Source organism: Cyprinus carpio, chromosome A4, assembly GCF_018340385.1.
Source record: "Cyprinus carpio isolate SPL01 chromosome A4, ASM1834038v1, whole genome shotgun sequence".
NCBI classification, from domain to species: Eukaryota; Metazoa; Chordata; class Actinopteri; order Cypriniformes; family Cyprinidae; genus Cyprinus; species Cyprinus carpio.
In genome coordinates, this window is record NC_056575.1 from 11,411,140 (window position 1) to 11,430,608 (window position 19,469).

At 36.1% G+C, this 19,469-nt stretch overlaps 1 protein-coding gene and 1 pseudogene across 1 annotated transcript; one reads left to right on the plus strand and one right to left on the minus strand.

The window, feature by feature from the left end:
- Positions 1 to 868: 868 nt before the first annotated feature.
- LOC109077481 lies at positions 869 to 11,020 on the minus strand (annotated as a pseudogene).
- Positions 11,021 to 14,949: 3,929 nt separating this feature from the next.
- On the plus strand, positions 14,950 to 16,258 carry LOC109084914 (achaete-scute homolog 1a). Its single transcript, XM_042740839.1, has 2 exons — positions 14,950 to 16,024; positions 16,124 to 16,258. Exon 1 carries the CDS (start codon positions 15,421 to 15,423, stop codon positions 16,009 to 16,011), a length of 591 nt encoding a protein of 196 aa, XP_042596773.1. The 5' UTR covers positions 14,950 to 15,420; the 3' UTR covers positions 16,012 to 16,024; positions 16,124 to 16,258.
- The last annotated feature ends 3,211 nt before the right edge of the window (positions 16,259 to 19,469 follow it).

Genomic DNA, 19,469 nt, shown 5'->3' on the forward strand with positions numbered 1-19,469 from the left:
CATAAAATACACAGAAAATACGGGCCATTGAGACTGAGCTCTCCAAGGTACTGAAACCGACTTCTGCAAAATACAAATTCTGTAAACCAAATCTACATAAAAAAAAAAAATAAAAAAAAAAAATAATTATTATTATTATTAGAATTAGTACAAGAACTAGTATTCTAAAATAATAAATGGCAACAATAAAGGATGATAATAATAATAGTTTTAATAATAATATCTTTATTTTTTTAAATACATGTGACAACGCATGCATAACATCTCAGTTTTCAGTACAGCCACAGATGAATGATATATGCAGTTTTCTGAATTGCATTTACAGTGAAGCGAAACTTCTAACTATCTTTCGTTAGCGTACGTGTAAATATTTTAATCACTAAGCTTTAATTTGCATATGAACGCATGTTTTAAATAAGCAATTTAATAATGAAAATAATTCCTCCCACAAATCGCTCGACACATGGTTTCAACAAGCCTTTGATCCCGCGATTCATTGATTGCGGGTTCTTTGGGGAAATTACAGCAACATTGTGCGACATCAAGTAGCAACGGCTGAAGCAAATGGTGGATGGTATAGGCAACCCTTTATTTTTGTACGATTAAACTACTGAGAAAAATACAATATATAATATATAAAATAACAAATATTGTGGCAGCGGGCCTGATAATGCCCGAAGCTTTCTGGGTATTTACATGCGATTTATTTTGCATAGGTATTTTTTTTCTCATGTTATTTCGTTAGCTATATGTTATTTAAATACGCATTGGCTAAATATATTTGGACTAGCAAAATTTGTCTATAAATATGTTCTACATGTAATATCTAAGGACTAATTTAATATTTAATATCATGCCTCTCTATCACAGCTTGATTAGAAAATGTTGTATATGAGCCTAAAAGGCAATATAGTGAATCCAGTCTTTTGATTTTCTAGCATTTCTTCTTTTCCCTCGAAAATCCTCCAACATCGCTTCACTCCATCTTTCGCAGGGCAGTGCACAGGATTGAGATCTCACCTAGGAAGAAAAAAATAATTGTGATCAATATGGGATTAAATTAAAATTTGAACATATTAAGATAACAAATATGGCTACAGAAGATAAAAGGAAAAATTGCAGTTCATAAATTGCTTGTTTAGTCACTAATCATAAGATACACTTTATTAAAAAATAAAACCTGTGAAATAATTGACACTGTGCAGTTTTGAAGTTACTATGATTTTTCTAACCCAGTAAAATTAAAAACTCAAATTTTAAATTACTGTAAAAAGTAAAAATACAACCTGAATTTAATCATAAGTGAAAAAAATTAAGTTAAAATTCTGAAATCTGAATTTAATTATAAAATAAAAATGAATAGAAATAACTACAAGCTAACTGAATGGAAACAAAGCATTAAATAATGCTAAAAACAATTTTACGGTGCTTATATGATCCTTAAACATTACTTGTGAGTGTACATGAACATATTCAATTTGACTTTAGATAGTAAACAATATTATTTGACTTAGTTCATTTCTTTGTAACCACAAAAGAGTACATTTTAGGTTACCTGATAATCACTTTTTACAGTGTACTTTTCCAAAATCCTTAATATAACTCTCAAATCATATTTTTTTCTGCCTCATTCCTGTTGTCTGTATACTTTCATTAGAGAATTCTCCTATCTGTTTTTTTTTTTTTTCTGAAAATCCTGATTTTTCATTCTTAATTCTTGTATAGTAAAGGGAAGATTCAGTTTAAGTGCTACATAATACTAAAGACACACCGCTGATGCTGTCAGCCAGGTTCTTCAGCTGCTGTGTGTTATCCAGCACCTCAATTCTCTGTGTGTAGGCATTGTAGCGCACAGAGAAAGGTCTGGGAATGATGGAAGCAAATTTCCTGAAAAAAAAAAACAAAAAAGCACATAGATAACTGGAAACAAATGCTGAGGGAAAGGAAGATTTTGGAGATGGTTTAATTGCAGTCACTTTACCTGACTTTTTCTTTGGCATCCTCGAAACTTCCAGCCACATAGTAAACTGGCTGGAACTCTGTAATGGGATACTTCTGCTGGCAGGTCTTCTCTGGCTCGAAGGGCAGAAGTTTGGGCTTGTCCGTCAAACACAGTACTGCAAGACATCAGAATAACTCAGTCTGTTCTCCACTTTAGCCATGCTTTTGTGCATCAGTGTCATGTTTCTGTGTATCACTCCACTAATAAGCACAATAAACTCAACTGGGCTGCTAACCCATTTTTTGAAAAGCTCGCAGCAAGTCGGCAAAGGGCAGTTTACTTGTGGTTGGGTTAGAGCACAGGGCATGAACCAGAAGGAAGTATTCCGAGAGGTACCACACACAGCACATACCTGCAGTTCACCAAAAGATGAGAGCCAGACAACCAGCAAGCACCGTAAGCCTTTACTTCATTTCCTTGTTCCTTACACAGACCAAATTCCACCAGTGAACCAGTAGGACCTGCAAATAAAAAAAATATTATAATCATGCAGCCCTTCTAAGAGAGACAAATATACTTTGTGGTCTTATAACATGGCCTCAGTTAAAATGTGGAAAATGATTCTTATTGTAACTTAAAGCTATACTCACTGTAGCCAGCTTCTCTATGAACTCATCAGGGGCGCCCCAAAGAGCAGATAGTCCAATTTCCTGATCAAACAGAAAACATCATATTTGGATAGTACATCACCGATAAATGCACATTAGAGATTTAAAGTCTGAAGCAGATGTTCTCTAGATACCTGCACATCATAATTCATGTCAGAATTGTAAGGGACAAAAGTCAAAATTACAGATGTATATCATAAACTTCACTTCTTTTGTTTCAAGTTATATTGTATTATATTTATTATATTATATTATCAGACCTGTGAGAACTGGGCAAAAACTTGGGTCAGCAAACAAGTGGGACATGACCCAGCAGCTCATGACAGATGTCCCTGAGGAAACAAAATCCATTTTTTTCCCCCTTTAATCACCTGTTATCACAGTTATGACATATATTTGTGACATTTATTTTAAACAAAGCTGTAACAATGTTTTGGTCTGTATACTCACGGTTTCAGGTGTGTACATGGGTTTGGAAGCTATGGCGGAATGTACTGCGTCGAGTGAAACACTCGGAAGGCGGAGACCAGCTAAGAAGTCACGTGAGGAGAGCAGACCGGCCACAGGACGCAGACGGAAACCTGTGCATGCTGAGAAATCAAGAAACGTGTGAGATATGTAGTGTAGAAGTGAAACAAGTTTTACTTTTTTTATTACACACTAAACCTTTAATTTTACTTCCCCTTCACCTGACTGTATATTTTATCAAAGCAGCTCTACTGGAGGACTCTCTTACTCTGCAGGTAGTGTGAGATGTCCTCTAGCTGCGGGATGTTTGTCCTCACGGGGTACCCACAGTACTTCTCCAGAAGTGGAAAAAACACGGTGTTGTGTTCATGACAGGCATGCGTTGGGTACAGAGTCTTCAGCTCTCTGAAAAACTGTTCCCCATGTGGCCTTCTCTTCAGCAGTATATTCAACACGTGGAATAACCTGTGCACTAAAAGAGGAGGGAGATTTAGCTCATTTTATCTCAGGAGGGAAGTTTAGCTCATTTTTAGGACACAATGTATTAAATATATTTGTCTGAATAGTATACAACAAACCTAACAAACTTTATTTTGAGAATTATTTTTCTTGAAAAACATGTTTGTGCTATTTTTCTTTAAAAGAAATGCCACTGTGATGTTTTGTTTTATAACTTATAACATTTGTAACTATAGAAATTAAGATTTTTACAATGTTTTTTTTTGTAAAGAAGACACATTGCAGACACACTGTACGTCATATCTATGTCATATCAGTGATGAGTGGTGTTACTATTGATGGAGCGTGTATGCAAATGTGAGCTTCCTCAGGGTGCGTAGCATTCAACGCTCCTGCCCTTTGTAGTGGCCGAGTGAATAATGCATCTCAATTGTGATGACAAAGGTCCCGGCACTCCGGACTGCGCTGGGACCCTGCAATTTAGCCCTTTTGTTTGGCAGCAGGAGTAATTTTCCATAGAATGCACAACAAAACAACAGGGAAAGTGCTAGAGGGTGGGGATGATCCCTGTATCCCATGGGAAAAGGGGGGAGAGAAAGAGAAAACACTGAGGGCGATAGTTACTGTCTGTAGTTGTAGGCAATGTCAGCAAATTCCTTTCTTCTGGCGCGGTACATGGGGTCAGTAAAGCCCTGTGAATGACAGCGACGTTAGAGTGTGAAAGAAAGTGGATCTACAGCTAGTTCTGATCTCTCAGCAGCGACTCGCCTGACAGTATTTCTCAGTCTCATGGAGGAGACTCATTCAAATGAAGCCTTTGTAGAGTGTTTGCTGCTTATGATGAATGCATTTCAGTTTAATAACGGACTTTGGAAAGGGGCAATTATTTATAATTACAGGGGCTCAATTGAAGCCGTGAGTGATGCAGATTCTGACTGTGGGCTTTTAGTGTTGCATGGACCAACTATGCATCTTTCAAAATACACCCACACACGCATGCGTTTGAAATAAAAAATGAAGTTTCCTCTCTCACACTCATTTTTACTCTTTTTCTCTGATGATCCTACAGACAGTCACTTCAAAACACACACACACACACACACACACACACACACAACACACACACATACCGTGTCTTACAGGATGGTCTGCATCCAGCTCTGACCCATAACTGAGAATCTGATTGGCAAAACGGTCCAAGTCCTGGATGTCATTGGGAAACCATGGAACTTTTGATGAGAGGGAAAGAAGGAAGAATGTTTATGGTTAATGACTGAATAATTAAATGATATAATCAATGCAGTTTATCTTCTGTTGACAGCATATATTTGCATGGTGTGTCTATCCTTGTGACAAAAAAAACAGTTTAACATACTTTTACAAATAAAAATATCTAAACAGAAATAATATATGGAACATGATGCTTTCAGGACACTTAATTGCATTTTAATTAAATGAAAATGTATTATAGTTCCAAATTTATATGAATGTTTTTTTTTGACCCATTTAAGTAGGACTAAAATATATATTTATATGTAATTTCATAATTACTTCTATTGAGAAATATGGTTAATGTTGTACTAATGAATGTATTGACAAGCATTTATGCTAAACTAAAATGCATTTAATTAAAATATATGTAATTTAGTTTAAAACTGAACAGCATGTATTTAAATATATTTATAATTACACGTGGTAAATATGAAGAAGCAATTTAGTACATTTAAAATATTTCCAATATTAACTTGAAATTTAATACTGAATAACACACTCCAGTTAAAATTATTATCAAGTAAGCTACTTTACATTTAGTATGCTAGTCAGCCCATTAAAATAAGTACTTTTTAAGTACATGACAATTTGTTTAAAAAGTACTTAGAAATAAAAACTTTTAATTTGACATTATTACAAAATATACATTTCAAAAGTATAGTTAAGTGTGTTAAAAATTAACTGATGAAAGTATTCTCTCTTTGGGTACAATTAAGTGGTCTTTATTTTCAATAATATTTACATTATCTGCAAGTATATGCACACTAATTACAATTAAGTGCACTTTTTCACAAGGGTATGCATGTACAATGGAAATCTATGGGGCAAGACAAGACTTTTATAGACAACTTTCCAACTCATATAACACATTTCTGAATATAAGAAATTATATAAGTGCTTTAAAAAAAAAAGAAGAAAAAAAACAGAGCTGCCTTTCTCCCTTATATAAACTACCAAAATTACTTGAGCCCTATAGATTTTAATTGAAAGTATTTGCGAGTTTCCTGATTTAGATTTCACTGAAGATCTATAGTGTTTCCATTCTCTTTATTAAATAGAGATTAAAGTATTAAATTCTAAATATGTGAATTGTGTAATATCGAATACTGTGGTTGCTAATGTTAGCATGCTAACAGAGATGGATGACACAGTTGAAAACAGAAAGCATTGTGAGGTGAAAGAGCCAGAGGGTGACAACGCAGTTCCAGGCTGTGAGGCTAAATCTTGCTCTACATCAGTCATGTCTAGATTATGACAGTTAAAACTCTTTGGGGGGTCCAGCCATTGGTACGAGCCTGAGGCGGTCTGAACCAAAAGGCCAAGAACTGAAGACCCTGACTGGTTTTCCTCATCTGCCATAAATATCCATAAAATGGTCCCCTGCTCTGTGTTTTCTTATTGTATAAGGGGGAAATTGTGATGGGAACTGTTGGTCTGTCAGTCTTTGTATTTGAACTCCTGACACCCACCCTGCTGAACTGACCTTTGAATAGAATAGAAAACATCTCTAGAGTCTATTTGTCCTCAAAAAACGAAACTAATGTAATTCTGGAAACAAACCATAAGAGAGGCTGAGTGCAATGGTCTTGTCATCCATCTCCGCAAAACCCTGACATTTATGAACGATTACAGCAATGTGTTCTATTTCTGTTCTTCATATTTCTATACTATCCTATTCTCGCTCTCTTGTTGTATTTCTATATGCTGACCTTGAAAATGTCATAACAGTTTTTGCTCTGTGCATTTGCTCTGTGTCTCACCTGTGTCCTTCTGTTTGTTGCGAGACAGCTCATGGACTTGGCCACTGATTTGAGTGCGCAGACCGTCAATAACCTCATCAAGCGCTTTAGAAGAAAATTGATCCACACTGATGAAGAACTCATATTCCTTCTTTGTTGTTGCGTGATGGACGGGACTCAATGTGGGTCAGATTAATGCCTTTCTCCTGCAAAGTACATACATGTAACATACATGTACATAAATGCTGCAATATATTACATAACTTAACAATAAATCAATACTATATATTACAAGATATTTATGTATAAGTAATATTTTTATAATGTATTTCTTTGTTTTATGTACGCATTTCTCTCTCTGTCTATATATATATATATATATATATATATATATATATAATATATATATATATAAAGAGAAAATGTATTTGTTTTTTCATAATATATTTATCTATATCTATATCTAACTTACTAGTAAAAAAGAGAGTGAGAGTATGTGAGAGTGAATAAAGCAAATTTTGTTTACTTTAATACTTTAATATTCATTTATTAACTTTAAGAGAGGCTTTTCAATATTTATTACTCTTTAGTGTGTGTTTGAACATCTGACAATCATATTTTAGCTTGCTTGATACAGCCAGCATTAGTTTGACGTTTAGATAGTCTATATATGCATATAGTGACTAAACACTAGGTGGCACTCCAGGCCAGTCCATCTAACAAAAAAAAATAACGACAATATACAGTACTGTGGAGAAAGTTTTAAAGTTGTTCAGTTGTTATTCTAGACTGAGTGATACACTTATATATCTAATTACAGGGTTTATGTACCCTGACCACTTTAATAAAAAGATTTTACCATAAATTAAAAAAAGATGTGTAAGATGTACCACAAACAAGAATGATTAGACTCATGTGTGCAGCTTTTCTTCAGCCAATAGGAGAGTGGGTGTTTTTGCACAATTAGGTGCAGTGATCAAGCCAAAACATGTCTGTATTTATGTTTTTTTTTTTTTACACACAAAGAAGGAGGACACCTATTGCTGTTTGCTATAGGCCTGTAGAGGAGGCGGATAGGGTTTACGATGCTTTGGACCTTCTCTGGTTGTTTTTCAAACATTTCCCCCTCCATGTGGTAATGATTGAGAGTCCCATATGAATCTGCATCCTTTGACACTCAAAAAAACAACACAGCAGAGAATTGCTGCATTTTTTTTCACAGTGCTAGGTAAATATAATTGTGTTCAGTCAGAACATTCGCATTCTAAGATCACTGTCAAGTGTCTGCATATGTTTTTTATCTGTATAATATGTGTTTTATATGTTTTATTACTGTCCTGAAAATATAATATCTAAAGATATTATGCATATTAATTAGTGGTATTATATTAATTAATTGCATTATATTAATAATTAAATCATTTAATGTTCTATTTAAATTGTTGGAACTGGATATTCACTATAACTATAATCAGTCATTATAGTTGTTTTCAGTCTTTCATAAAGCATCCTATTCCCTAATAACAAACATTCAATGTGGGCAGTAGGAGATTGCGTTGTATTAGGGTCAAATAAAGCTGGAAAGTTGTGTGCGGGGTATCCGTGGTGAGGGGTGGAGTTAGGGGGTGTTTTAAAGGGGGGGTGGAGTAGGATGGTACGGAAGAGCCAATCAGAATCCACAGGATGAGCTTTTATTTTTATAGTGGCATTAGGGGGTGAGTAATTGGCACATATCCATTAGTAACTTGCAGAAAAGCACCAGAGAAGATTTTAGGCTCATTAATTTGGATGCTGAATTTCAGGGAAAGCACAACATATATTAGTATGCAACATGTTGTGCTTGTGTGTAATAGCTTCTTTATAATCAGTAAATGAAACACATCATCTACTTGGGAGCACGTTTCATTGCACGTAGGCAGTAGAAAAGTCAACATCCCAAAACAAAAAATCATTGAACTTTGATACAAGAACTTTGGAGATGATTCAAGAAATCTTGGGCATTTTTACAAGACATGTCTATAATATCCTGTCATCTCAAAACACAATTCTGGTTTGATATTATTGATTTTTTCTATATGCATCACAATGTTGTTGTGTTTTCAGTGGCCTTAAGCTTTGTCTCTGCTTTTTATTGCACTTTTTATTTTATTTATATTTACTGAATTTAAACCAAAATGTAGATTATACAAAATAAAACTTAAGGTTCAGTACGATGCATTTCAAAAAAGTAAAAAAAGGAATATTGTGAAATATTCTGAAACTGTTTTCAATTTTAATACATTTAAAAAAAAAAAATTATAGCTGAATTTTTATCAGTCATTGTCCCATGCTTCAGTGTCACATGATCCTTAAAAATGGAATAATATGCTGATTTGATGCTCAATAAACCTTTCTTTTTTCTTATCACAGATGAAAATATATGAAAATTGTAATAAATTGAGGAATCCAATGTTTACAATGTTTATTTATGGATTCTTCGATGAATAATGTTCAGAAAGAACAGCCTTATAAATTACTTTATTTTTTTTCAATTATTTAATGCATCCTTCTGAATAAAAGTACACATCTTTCTTTTTTCCCCATGAACTTCCCTCTCCCGAGGTATTCTATCTATGCATAAGATTAAATTTTCCATGTTTTTATAAGTGACAGAAGCTTTCACTTGCATTTAGTCCATTTTTTTTTCCTTCTTTTTTTTCTTGTGGCACAAAATCCCCTTTAAAAACAAATTCAGTGAATTTTGTTTTTGCAACAATGCTGATAGTATATGTGTATGAAAAATGTGTACTCTTCCTCCATGTTACAAAATGCGTCATCCAGCAGACTTCATTGAAGTTACATCATGTGCACAGTATTACCTAATCCCCTGCAAATACAAATATAGTCCTGTTTTGCATTTCTACAAATCTACCACTATCATCTGCTGTCCTTGACCCTCATGTTTTGGCTTCAGATAAATGCAAGTGTATATTAGTGAGAGAGAAAAACAGACTGTGGAAAGGGACAAATGATGGAATACAAATGTTTTGTGTCAAGACACTAACCTCAAATAATCTTAGAGCTTTTACAAGAGCGCCAACTTCCTGCTTCAAAGAGAAGATGCAGGACACCACTCCTGTTTTATTTAATGGTTCCTCCAGGTAGGATGAGGTCAGAGAGCCCTGTTAAACAAACAAATGTCAAACAATTGAACTCATTGTCGTGAACACGCATCAAATGAATGCAGAACTGTGATTTAAAATTGAATTTTCATTGTTTTGCACTTTTTATTTAATTAGTAGTGTCCACTTTGTCTTTGGAATGAATATTAGCTCATCTTTTCCCAAGGGACCCATGAATCTCTGCTTGGGAATCCAATCACTGTGTGTATTTTTTTATTTTTTATTTTTTTTAGGATGCAACACTGTCTGTTAAACATGAGCAAAACTAAACCACTGATAAGTAACTTTCAAGGCAAGTAAGTAGTTTCCCTCTGTGGGAATTAATTTAAATACAAATGCCCATAAATCACAAAATGATCATATACTGCTTCAAACTGAATAATGTCAGCAGGTTTGTGTAGGTTTAGGGCTCTAATAAATATCATTAACTTGGTATGAAAACTTTTGCAAGACCTTAATGTAGCTTCAAAAATCTGTGTGTGACTGAACATAAGGACTTCAAAACTCATGACCAAAGTCACACTCACATTCCTGTGAATCAGGTGCCAGTGTCATAACTTTCACCCCTGCTTTGCCATAATACTTTTCAAAGAACAAAAATTAATGTAAAATGTACAATTCAGGACATCTAAAATATGAACGTAAAACAATCAGCAATTATTGTATTATTGACCACTTAGTTATCGTCAGGTAAACATTTCTGATTGCATACAGTATATAAAGTTTTAACAAATTAGATCACTGGAGTCTTTCAGTTGATGCTATAGTTGAACTTCGTTTTGTGGTCTGGAGAGAAATTTCCAGTGAGGTTTAACAATAATAAGCATGAGCTGGACTGTCATTGAACAACTGTAGGTTCACACAAAATTTTCACTTTGACTTTTCTGCTTTACATAAACAATTCTACTTTGCATCCTAGTCTGCATGTTTGTACTCTTGTTATTTCTAGTGTTAGGGAAAATCTATAAAATATTTTACAAATATATTTAAAATAATATAAACTGTTATACTAATATGATCAAAATATTATAGTAAAACATTACAAAATAGAGAATAGTTCACCTTTCGCTCCAGATTCCCGTTCATCTGTCTGAAACCTGCGTCCATTCTTGCTTCAGTTCTCAGGTGATGTCTGTTTGCTGAATGCTTGTGTGCACTGTGTGTTGCTCATCCAAAACCCCAGCCATTTAAAAGTACCCCCTGAATCCACACCCCCTGATCGGCCCGTTTTCATGTCACGCGACGAGATGCCCATAAACCTCTGGGATATTTGGAAGCTGCGCCACAGCGCATCTGGTTTGTGTTGTCCAGTGGGAAAGAGTTTGCAGGGGGGGGGGGTTGGGTGATTTAAAAAAGAGTTCAAAGTCAGCATTTCGTAACGATTAGTTCGCAGTTTTGTTTTTCTTCTACTTGATGTAATGTTCATTTTATTAGTAGATTAATTTATTTGTTTTTTAAGTAGAAGGGACTGAGTGTTCAAGATTGGAAAAACAGATGCAGGATCCCGTTATAAATAATAATCGTCACTATCCGTTTATGACCACACGATGGCGCCAAATATAGCTGAGTTAACTGGGACTGGGTCCAAGTGTGCGACTTGGTCAAAATTCTCAACTGATACACTGATTTAATCGATTATATTACAGTCAACAGGAAATCTCTTTATTTACAGAGCTGGATGGATAAAGGAATTGATTTTTTGCTTGGTCTTTTAGATCAGTCTGCTCAGTTACTTTCGTATGAAGATTTTATAAATAAATGGTCCTTTCCTATTAAATATAAAGAATATTACTCTGTGATAAAAGCCATTCCTTCAGGTTTATTAATGCTAATGAGAGGCATGTGCAATTTTTTAATATTAGCAGAATTGACCTCACACTTTATATAAATGGAGTGGACATCAGCAGTGGAAAATGTACAAATAAACTTATTAGACAACTGCTATATAAGAATAGGTCCATCAAGCCTAGAGGGAAGGGAAGTTTTTTTTTTTTTTTTTTTTTTTTTTTTTTGGGATACCTACTTCGTAAATATTATTAAGAAAAAAGCTTGGTTGCTCCCATTTCGTTTTTGCATTGGCTATCTAACAAGATTCGGGAATTACATTTAAAAATACTTCACAATATATATCTGTGTAATTATACTTTAGCAAAATTTGTGGATATTGATGAGAGTTGTTCATTTTGTTCAGATCAACCAGAAACATTGTTACACCTTTTTTTGACTGTTGTTATTCAAAAATGTTTTGGGCAGATCTATCTAGGTATTTTCAACAAAAATCTGGATACAATTTAGATATAACATGTAAAGATGTCTTCATATATTATGAATCAAAAATTATTTCTGTTCTTCTGATTTTATATGGTACATTTCATATACATAAAAGTAAAAGGTGTAACTCGAAACCATGTTTTAAAGCTTTTATGGCTGAATTTCTTATGCTTATTGATTCTCTTAAATGTACTGAAAACAAAAAATCTAAGTATACAATTATATTTGCTGAAAAGTAACAGTTATTTAAAAATAATTTGTAATTGCTGTCTCTTTTTTATTTATTTATTTATTTATTTATTTATTATTATTTTGCCTAGGCCTACTGTTGCTATGGTTACATCCTCAGGTGACTGCAATTTCAGCATGTTTGTCGTCAGGTAAAAATAAGCTTCTTACTTTCTAATTTAACTTTTGAGTTTAACGAAACGTTATTCAAACATCAGCGAAATAATGTAGCCCTACTTGTACATGCTTTACAACTTGGCTTTTAATTTTGACGAACTTTGTGTGGTTCGAGTCTTAAAGGACAAACACCCTTGAAAAGGTTATTAACATACAACAGACAAGGTAACGTTATAGTCTGCATTTAGTCCATAGACTCAGCAAATGTGATCGTTAAATCCATTTTTTTTTTTCATTTGTGTTAAGTAAAATCAATGTATTATTGACACCTGTCTGTACAGTACACACACCTTTTACTTAGGCTTATACAAACCATTCATGACTTCACCACTAGATGGCAGTTGGCGTCTATATAAATGAACCATCTATTGCGCTAGCTCCACTGTCCGAAAACATTTTTCTTTAATGCACTGGACATAGGATCACCATTTAGATTGCTATAGATAAGTAGGACAGCAGTAAACGTACAAAAATACTATAAACTGAAGAGAAAAATAAAACGCTATTTATTTAATTACTACTAGCCTACTGAAATGGCTTTACTTTGACATTAGATTAATTTGTGATCACTGGAAATGATATGACAATATTGTACATGGATGCCTATTTACACAGGGAGTACAGGCCCATGACCAAACCTCTATGTGATCTATGAAGAGCTGAAGTCCTATCACAGTCTCTGAACATCTGGACACCGTTCCCCTTCAACGCCTGCAGATGTTTTCAGGTAAGTTTACGATACAGTAGACTCCCTCTGTATCGAAATATTATCACAAAAACGGATCAAGGCATGGTGGCTAACGCACATATTCAAGCAAAATGAAATGAATCAACAGCTGGTATGACCAACACATCTGGCCTTTGCCTTATGTTGTTAAGGCGAGTTTCGTAAAGTTTACTTAAAGGGGGTTGGAACATAATAATAATAATAATAATAATAATAATAATAATAATAATAATAATAATAATAATAAACAACATTCCCACTTCATTTAAAGTATGCACTTTTGAATAGGCCTCATAGAAATGTATAAGATGAATACATACATGTTTGTTTATAATTATGTGTAAATATAGAAATAGTGTTTTATATGTTTATATATGATATATGTGCAGAAAGTGTATGCTTGTAGCCCAGATTGCCTTGTACTGTTACTGCATGACTGCAGTGGATCGCGCGCTTTAGGCTTTCACTCACTTCTATGCTCGTGCACGATGTAAAAGCAAGTCTACGCAGTAAACAAGCAATCATCGGTGTTCGGTTCATTCAATGGCATGATCGGCTCATCTGCGCAAACGTGCTCTCATCCACTAACGTTCAGAAATAGCAGTGCATAAACGCCACACACCTGCTTTCAAAAGCGCACCAATGAATAGTCATTGAATTGATCAAAACAACAAACTTCACAATGTAGTTTTAACAGCTAACGAATTGAAATATGTCATGTCAAATATTGTCATATTAATTATTACAATCGGGAAGGACTGGAACCTTCCCTCAGCCTAGGGTATCATGAAAGAAAGAGGGGCTTACAAAACGCTAATTGGACTCCGCAAATGCACTCACAGAGCACGGTGGATATGTTTCAGAGAGTCCCAGCCGGAATGAATAGAACCCACGCTTCTTTTCGAAACGCCTTCGCTGCGCTAAGAGGAGAAGGGGGTAAAAGAAAGAGGGAGAGAAAGGAAAGTTGGAGGGGGCTGTGTGCTTAAATGCTGGCCTGATCTTGAATGCCTCAGCCAACCTAGAGAAATTACACAATTTATTGCCCACCTCCCTCTCCACTCCACATGCATCGTGCGCGCACAAAAAACTTGCGCAGGCAAAGTCATTCAAACAAAGTTGGTTGAAGCAATGTGCCATTATCGTGCGCTATGAAAGAGGCGAAATTAATCGAGAGAAATACATAAATAGAGTGAATAAGGTGTCAGGAGCCTTTCTTAATGCGTGTCCTCGAAAAAACCCATCCGTTCTGCCTTTCCAACTGTGATGATTTCTAATAACGACTGGCCAAATTAATCTTGCCCGGACAAAGATTCCCTATGGAACAATATTATATGGCTGTAACACGTTAACAGTATAACAGTTGTGACAAGTGTTAATTCATTACCGAACTACACCCGAGTCCAGTGAAAGCAAAGTGCTTTGAAGGAGTTTATTTACCTCTGAATGGATTCGTCTTAACCGCAGCAGCGGTTACAAATTATTTGCTATATTTGCTTAAGATCTGATTTATTTGATGAGATGATGTTCGACAGTTTAGAAAGCTTAGTATAGCAGGACTCGTATGTGATTAAATAATGTGGTAACCCGGGGCATGCTGTCACAAACAAACTATTTTGATTTCAAACACTTAAATCCCTCTGTCCTCAAAACTACACCTCTTTTTCATAAATGCCAAGTTGGGGCAAGTTGTCACATGTTTTAAATTATATTAATGACGTTATTTGTTGGCAAACAGTGGTTAGATATTTTATCTTACCATTTTATATTTCTGTTAATTGTTTTGCGTTTATAAATTTTTTTATATAGCTGCAAATACAGTCAACGTGCACCATTCTTATATTTTACTCAAGTTTTTTTCCGTGTTTTAAAATGATTAATCTCAAGTTTAATTATTCGTTTCTCAAAGCGCCCTAAAGAAAAATCGAAGCTGTTGTTACATTTTACAAGGTCACAGGATGCCTTTAATGCAGCTCGAAGTTGAGTGTGTGCGTGTGTTTGTTCTCCGACAAACACTTGTCATAACCGAAAAACACCTCTAGTCATTCTTTAGGAGAAGTTGTTTACTCAGTGGCAGGAGCGGCACGCGCCCGGCGTACGCAAAGCAAGCGCATCTCAGGGGGCGTGGTCAGGGGGGACGCGCGGCGGGCCGCCGGCGTATTGAAAAGGCCGCGCTGTTTCCATCTCACAACTCAGAACAGGTCGAGAGTCCGGAGCACCCCTGCCCATTGAAACCACACGTGAACGCCACGAGCAAGACGCACGGCCACTGGGCATTCCAAAGAAAACTACTGTGCGTTTCCTCCGCGAAATGGACATCACTACCAAGATGGAAATAAGCGTAAACCAGCAGCAGTTCATGCCACCTGCTTGCTTTTTTGCCTCTCAGAGCATCCAACTCAGTCCGACCGACAGCCAGTGCAGCAACAAGTCCGCGTCGAAGCAGACGAAGAGGCAGCTCTCATCCTCTCCGGAGCTGCTCCGGTGCAAAAGGAGGCTCAGCTTCGCCGGCTTCGGGTACAGCTTGCCCCAGCAGCAGCCGCACGCGGTGGCCAGGCGAAACGAGAGAGAACGCAACCGGGTAAAGCTGGTAAACAACGGCTTTGCTACTCTCCGCGAGCACGTTCCCAACGGAGCGGCGAACAAGAAGATGAGCAAAGTGGAGACGCTGCGCTCGGCTGTTGAGTACATTCGCGCGCTCCAGCAGCTCTTAGACGAGCATGACGCGGTGAGCGCGGCGTTCCAGTCGGGCGTCCTGTCACCCACCATCTCCCAAAACTACTCTAATGACATGAACTCTATGGCCGGTTCGCCCGTGTCCTCTTACTCCTCAGATGAGGGCTCCTACGACCCTCTGAGTCCTGAAGAACAAGAGCTCCTGGACTTCACCAATTGGTTTTGAACGTTCGTGAAAGGTTTGTATGAAAACAATTCAACTTTATTGCCGCTATAATTGTGGTTTCTCGATTTTGTTGTTCATGCAAGATACTCACCATGTCCCGTTCTCTTTCTAGGAAATACCTGAAAATCGCAGCACTCGCTTGGGAGGAACTCGGATGTCCTCCAAGAACACAAAGCTCTGCGTTTGCGCTGCAGTCCGGTTCGGATAGAATCGAATCCACACCCAGAGATGGCCCATACAAACCGGGCCATACAAAACCGGCAAACCACGGGTCCCGAGTGTCAAAGAGCCAAAGGACTAAAAGGGAAGAACGGGAGTCCAGTCCTTCCAGCGCATTCGCCCAAGAAAACTATTTTAATACGACAACATAAGCAGACGTTGTTCTTTATCTATGCTAATGTAATCAAAGAAGGTTTGCCCTGATAGACCCCTCTCACAACTCTAATATGCTTCCAACTTGGCGAATTTTATTATATGAAGTTCTATTTGTATAAACATGTTGTTGTTGTTTGAAATATGTTAAGCTATTTTTGTATGTAAGAGATTTATAGATGTTTTTGTACACATTCATTTTAATATGTATCTATTTTTTACCTATAGCCTGCCATTTGCTCATTACCTCTCGCTTATTCAGACTTCTAGTCTCAAATGCATCGTAGCTGGCAATTCCCTTTACAGATAAGGAGTTTTAGAGGAGTCTAAGAGTTTAAATTTCAACACCAACGTGTCTTATTTAATAGGAATAATAATTGCAATGGTAATAGGATTTGGAGTGATCAAAGGTTATGCAGCTATTGTCCAAACGGAGGTGTTTTATGTCTCCACACTGCCTGTTCCACTTTGCCTTTACAGTGCTGGGTTTTGCATCTCAGAAAATAAGAATATGCCTTATGTCCATATTTTCTACAGTTTAGTCTCATATTAAAAGTTTCTAAAAGAAATATGTTTTCTTGAGTTTGTTTTGTGTATTGCAACCTTTTATCTTCATGGTAACGGAAAGCAATTCTAGAAAAACACAGAAGTGTAGATTTATTTATTATTTTATTTAATGGGCAATAAAAGTGATAAGCCTGCTAACCCTCGGCAGTCTGCCTGTTGTCAGGCAGGAGGAGACGTGACCAGCATTCTGGACCGTTTCACTGCGCTCATAATGAATGCCAATTTGGAGAAGACAGCACTTTTGGAAAATAACCATATTGTTTGCTCACCCTACTCACACTTTTGTGGGCGAGTATAGCAGAGAGAGAGAGAGAGAGCACCCAGGACCAAGTAATCAAAGAATTTAAAAACGTAACATTATTTTTATTAATGTTAACAATTAAAATAAGATGTTTAAATGCTGAGAAATATATGTGAAACGCACAGGGCACAATGATTCTTAATAGAAATAAAATATTTGTTAAGAAAATACAGTTTGCAAATATGATGGTTTCCTTCATGTTCCTGCCTGCCCACACTGACATCGATTTGTTTTGACCTCGAAAAGTATTGAATTAAAAAAAATAAAATAAAAAAGATTATGCTAACCTCTTTTATAAACATATTTTTCAGACATTTTAGACTTTTAACAGGGCTTTTTTCTTTCTTTTTTAAAATCTCTGGGCAGTTACACCACCAACACATTTTCTACTTTTCGCAAAAAATATAAAATTAACTTTTAATTCAGACATTGCAAACATGGTCATCATATAAAAAAGTGTATTTAAGTAATTTTTACAGTCTTTTTTAATGAAACAAAACGATTTGTAAATGCGAACTTGACGTTATTGACCCAATATACAAACGTATTCAGTAAAAAAATACACTTTTTGTTAAGTTACAAATAAATAACTCAAAAGTTGCAGAGTTTGAATAACAGTCGTAGAGTTTGACAGGTAAAGCGTGTGTGCGCGGGGCGGGCGCGTGCCTACTGTAATGAATTGAAAGGCTCTGTGCGCGTGTGGCGCTCGAGTGGAGTCGGCTGAAGGCGCTTGTGCCTTTCTGACACGCACTCAACAACTGTCCCTTTAAAAACACAGCGTCAGGAAGCGAGTGCTGTCCACAAGAGGCCAAGAGGCAGGTGTTGAAGAAGAAGAAAAAAAACATGCTCAACACAAAAGTAAGGCGAGCTTTGTTTAGGGTAAAACTTATCAATTTATCTTAGATTTAAAGCAATGTTTTAAACTAGCGCGACAAGGCAGGGTCTAGCAAGTGTGGTGATAAGATGGGAACGATTTTAATGCCACAGGTCCAGATGAGCCAAAAAATAATGTCTATATTTTGTTTTTTAAAAAGATACACTGTTAAAAAATAAAGGTTCTTTTTGGCATCTGTTCCATGGAGAACCTTTAACATCCATGAACCTTTTCCATTGTAAAACTGGTTCTTTAGTGGAAAAGGTCATATTATTTAAATATTCTTCACACTATGAAAAAGTAGGTTCTGAAACTTTTATCTGAAAGGTTCTTTGTGGAACCCGAAATGGTTCTTTAGTGGAATTGCTGCGAAAACCCCCAATATACAGTCTGGTGCCCCAAAATTTCCTGTGACTGTGATTCACTGTGACCCAACTTCTATGACATGTTAAACCACCATCCAAATTGGAAGGGTTTGAACTGTCGACTAGCTCGGGAAATACATTTTTGCGCTTATCCATCAGGCGCTTGACCAAGCCCAGTCTTATTGTAAGGTACTGGAACCATTTGTCAGTTACATTTCAGTAGCTAGAGCTTCATATTTATCTGGTGTGAAATTAATTTGGGGAGTGAGGCAGTTCTTTTTTCCTCTCTAAATCCTTGAGAAAATCAATAAATCAGGATCTCTCAGATGGATAAAGAACATTTTCCACTTAATTTTCTGGCCTCTTGTGTCTGTCGGTGAAAGATTAGGCTATAGAAAATGTAATATCACGTCCAGATCTGTGGCTTCCCTCCAATAAGCTTGTTCAAGGACCTTGTTTAATCAAGAGACATTGCAGAAATCATTACTACACTGAACAAAAATTGGTAAAGAAACAATTTTCACAAAGAAATTGCTAGTAAATTTCATAATTAGAAAGAAATAGAAAGTAACACATTTAATTCAACATGAAAATTTTGAAGTAGAAAAACTGAAATAGTATCTTCTTGCAAAACTTACTTCAATAATCTTTGCACAACTTCTATTTTTTTTTTTTTTTTTTGTCTGTTTGTTTTTGGACACAATCTCCACAGAAAGCAATGTGAATTCCATGCTAAAACTTTTCCATTTACCTATTGTGAATGAGCTTCATGGACAACCTGAAAATACAAGCCACCAATTCCTTTTACAAACTATTCATGCTCAATCTGAACTGTGTCCAAGGGAACGGTAGCGAGCAATGCAGTGTGTGTAGTTGTGCGCACAGCCCATTTGAGCCCTTCCGCGTGTCCATCCCTTTGTGGCAGAATGTTGCCTCCTCATTATGCCACGCCTGAATAGAACAGGAGCGGCAGCATGTA

Bases quoted from the DNA above. Each gene is read 5' to 3' on its own strand.
- LOC109084914 (XM_042740839.1), top strand. From the start codon at position 15,421: ATGGACATCACTACCAAGATGGAAATAAGCGTAAACCAGCAGCAGTTC.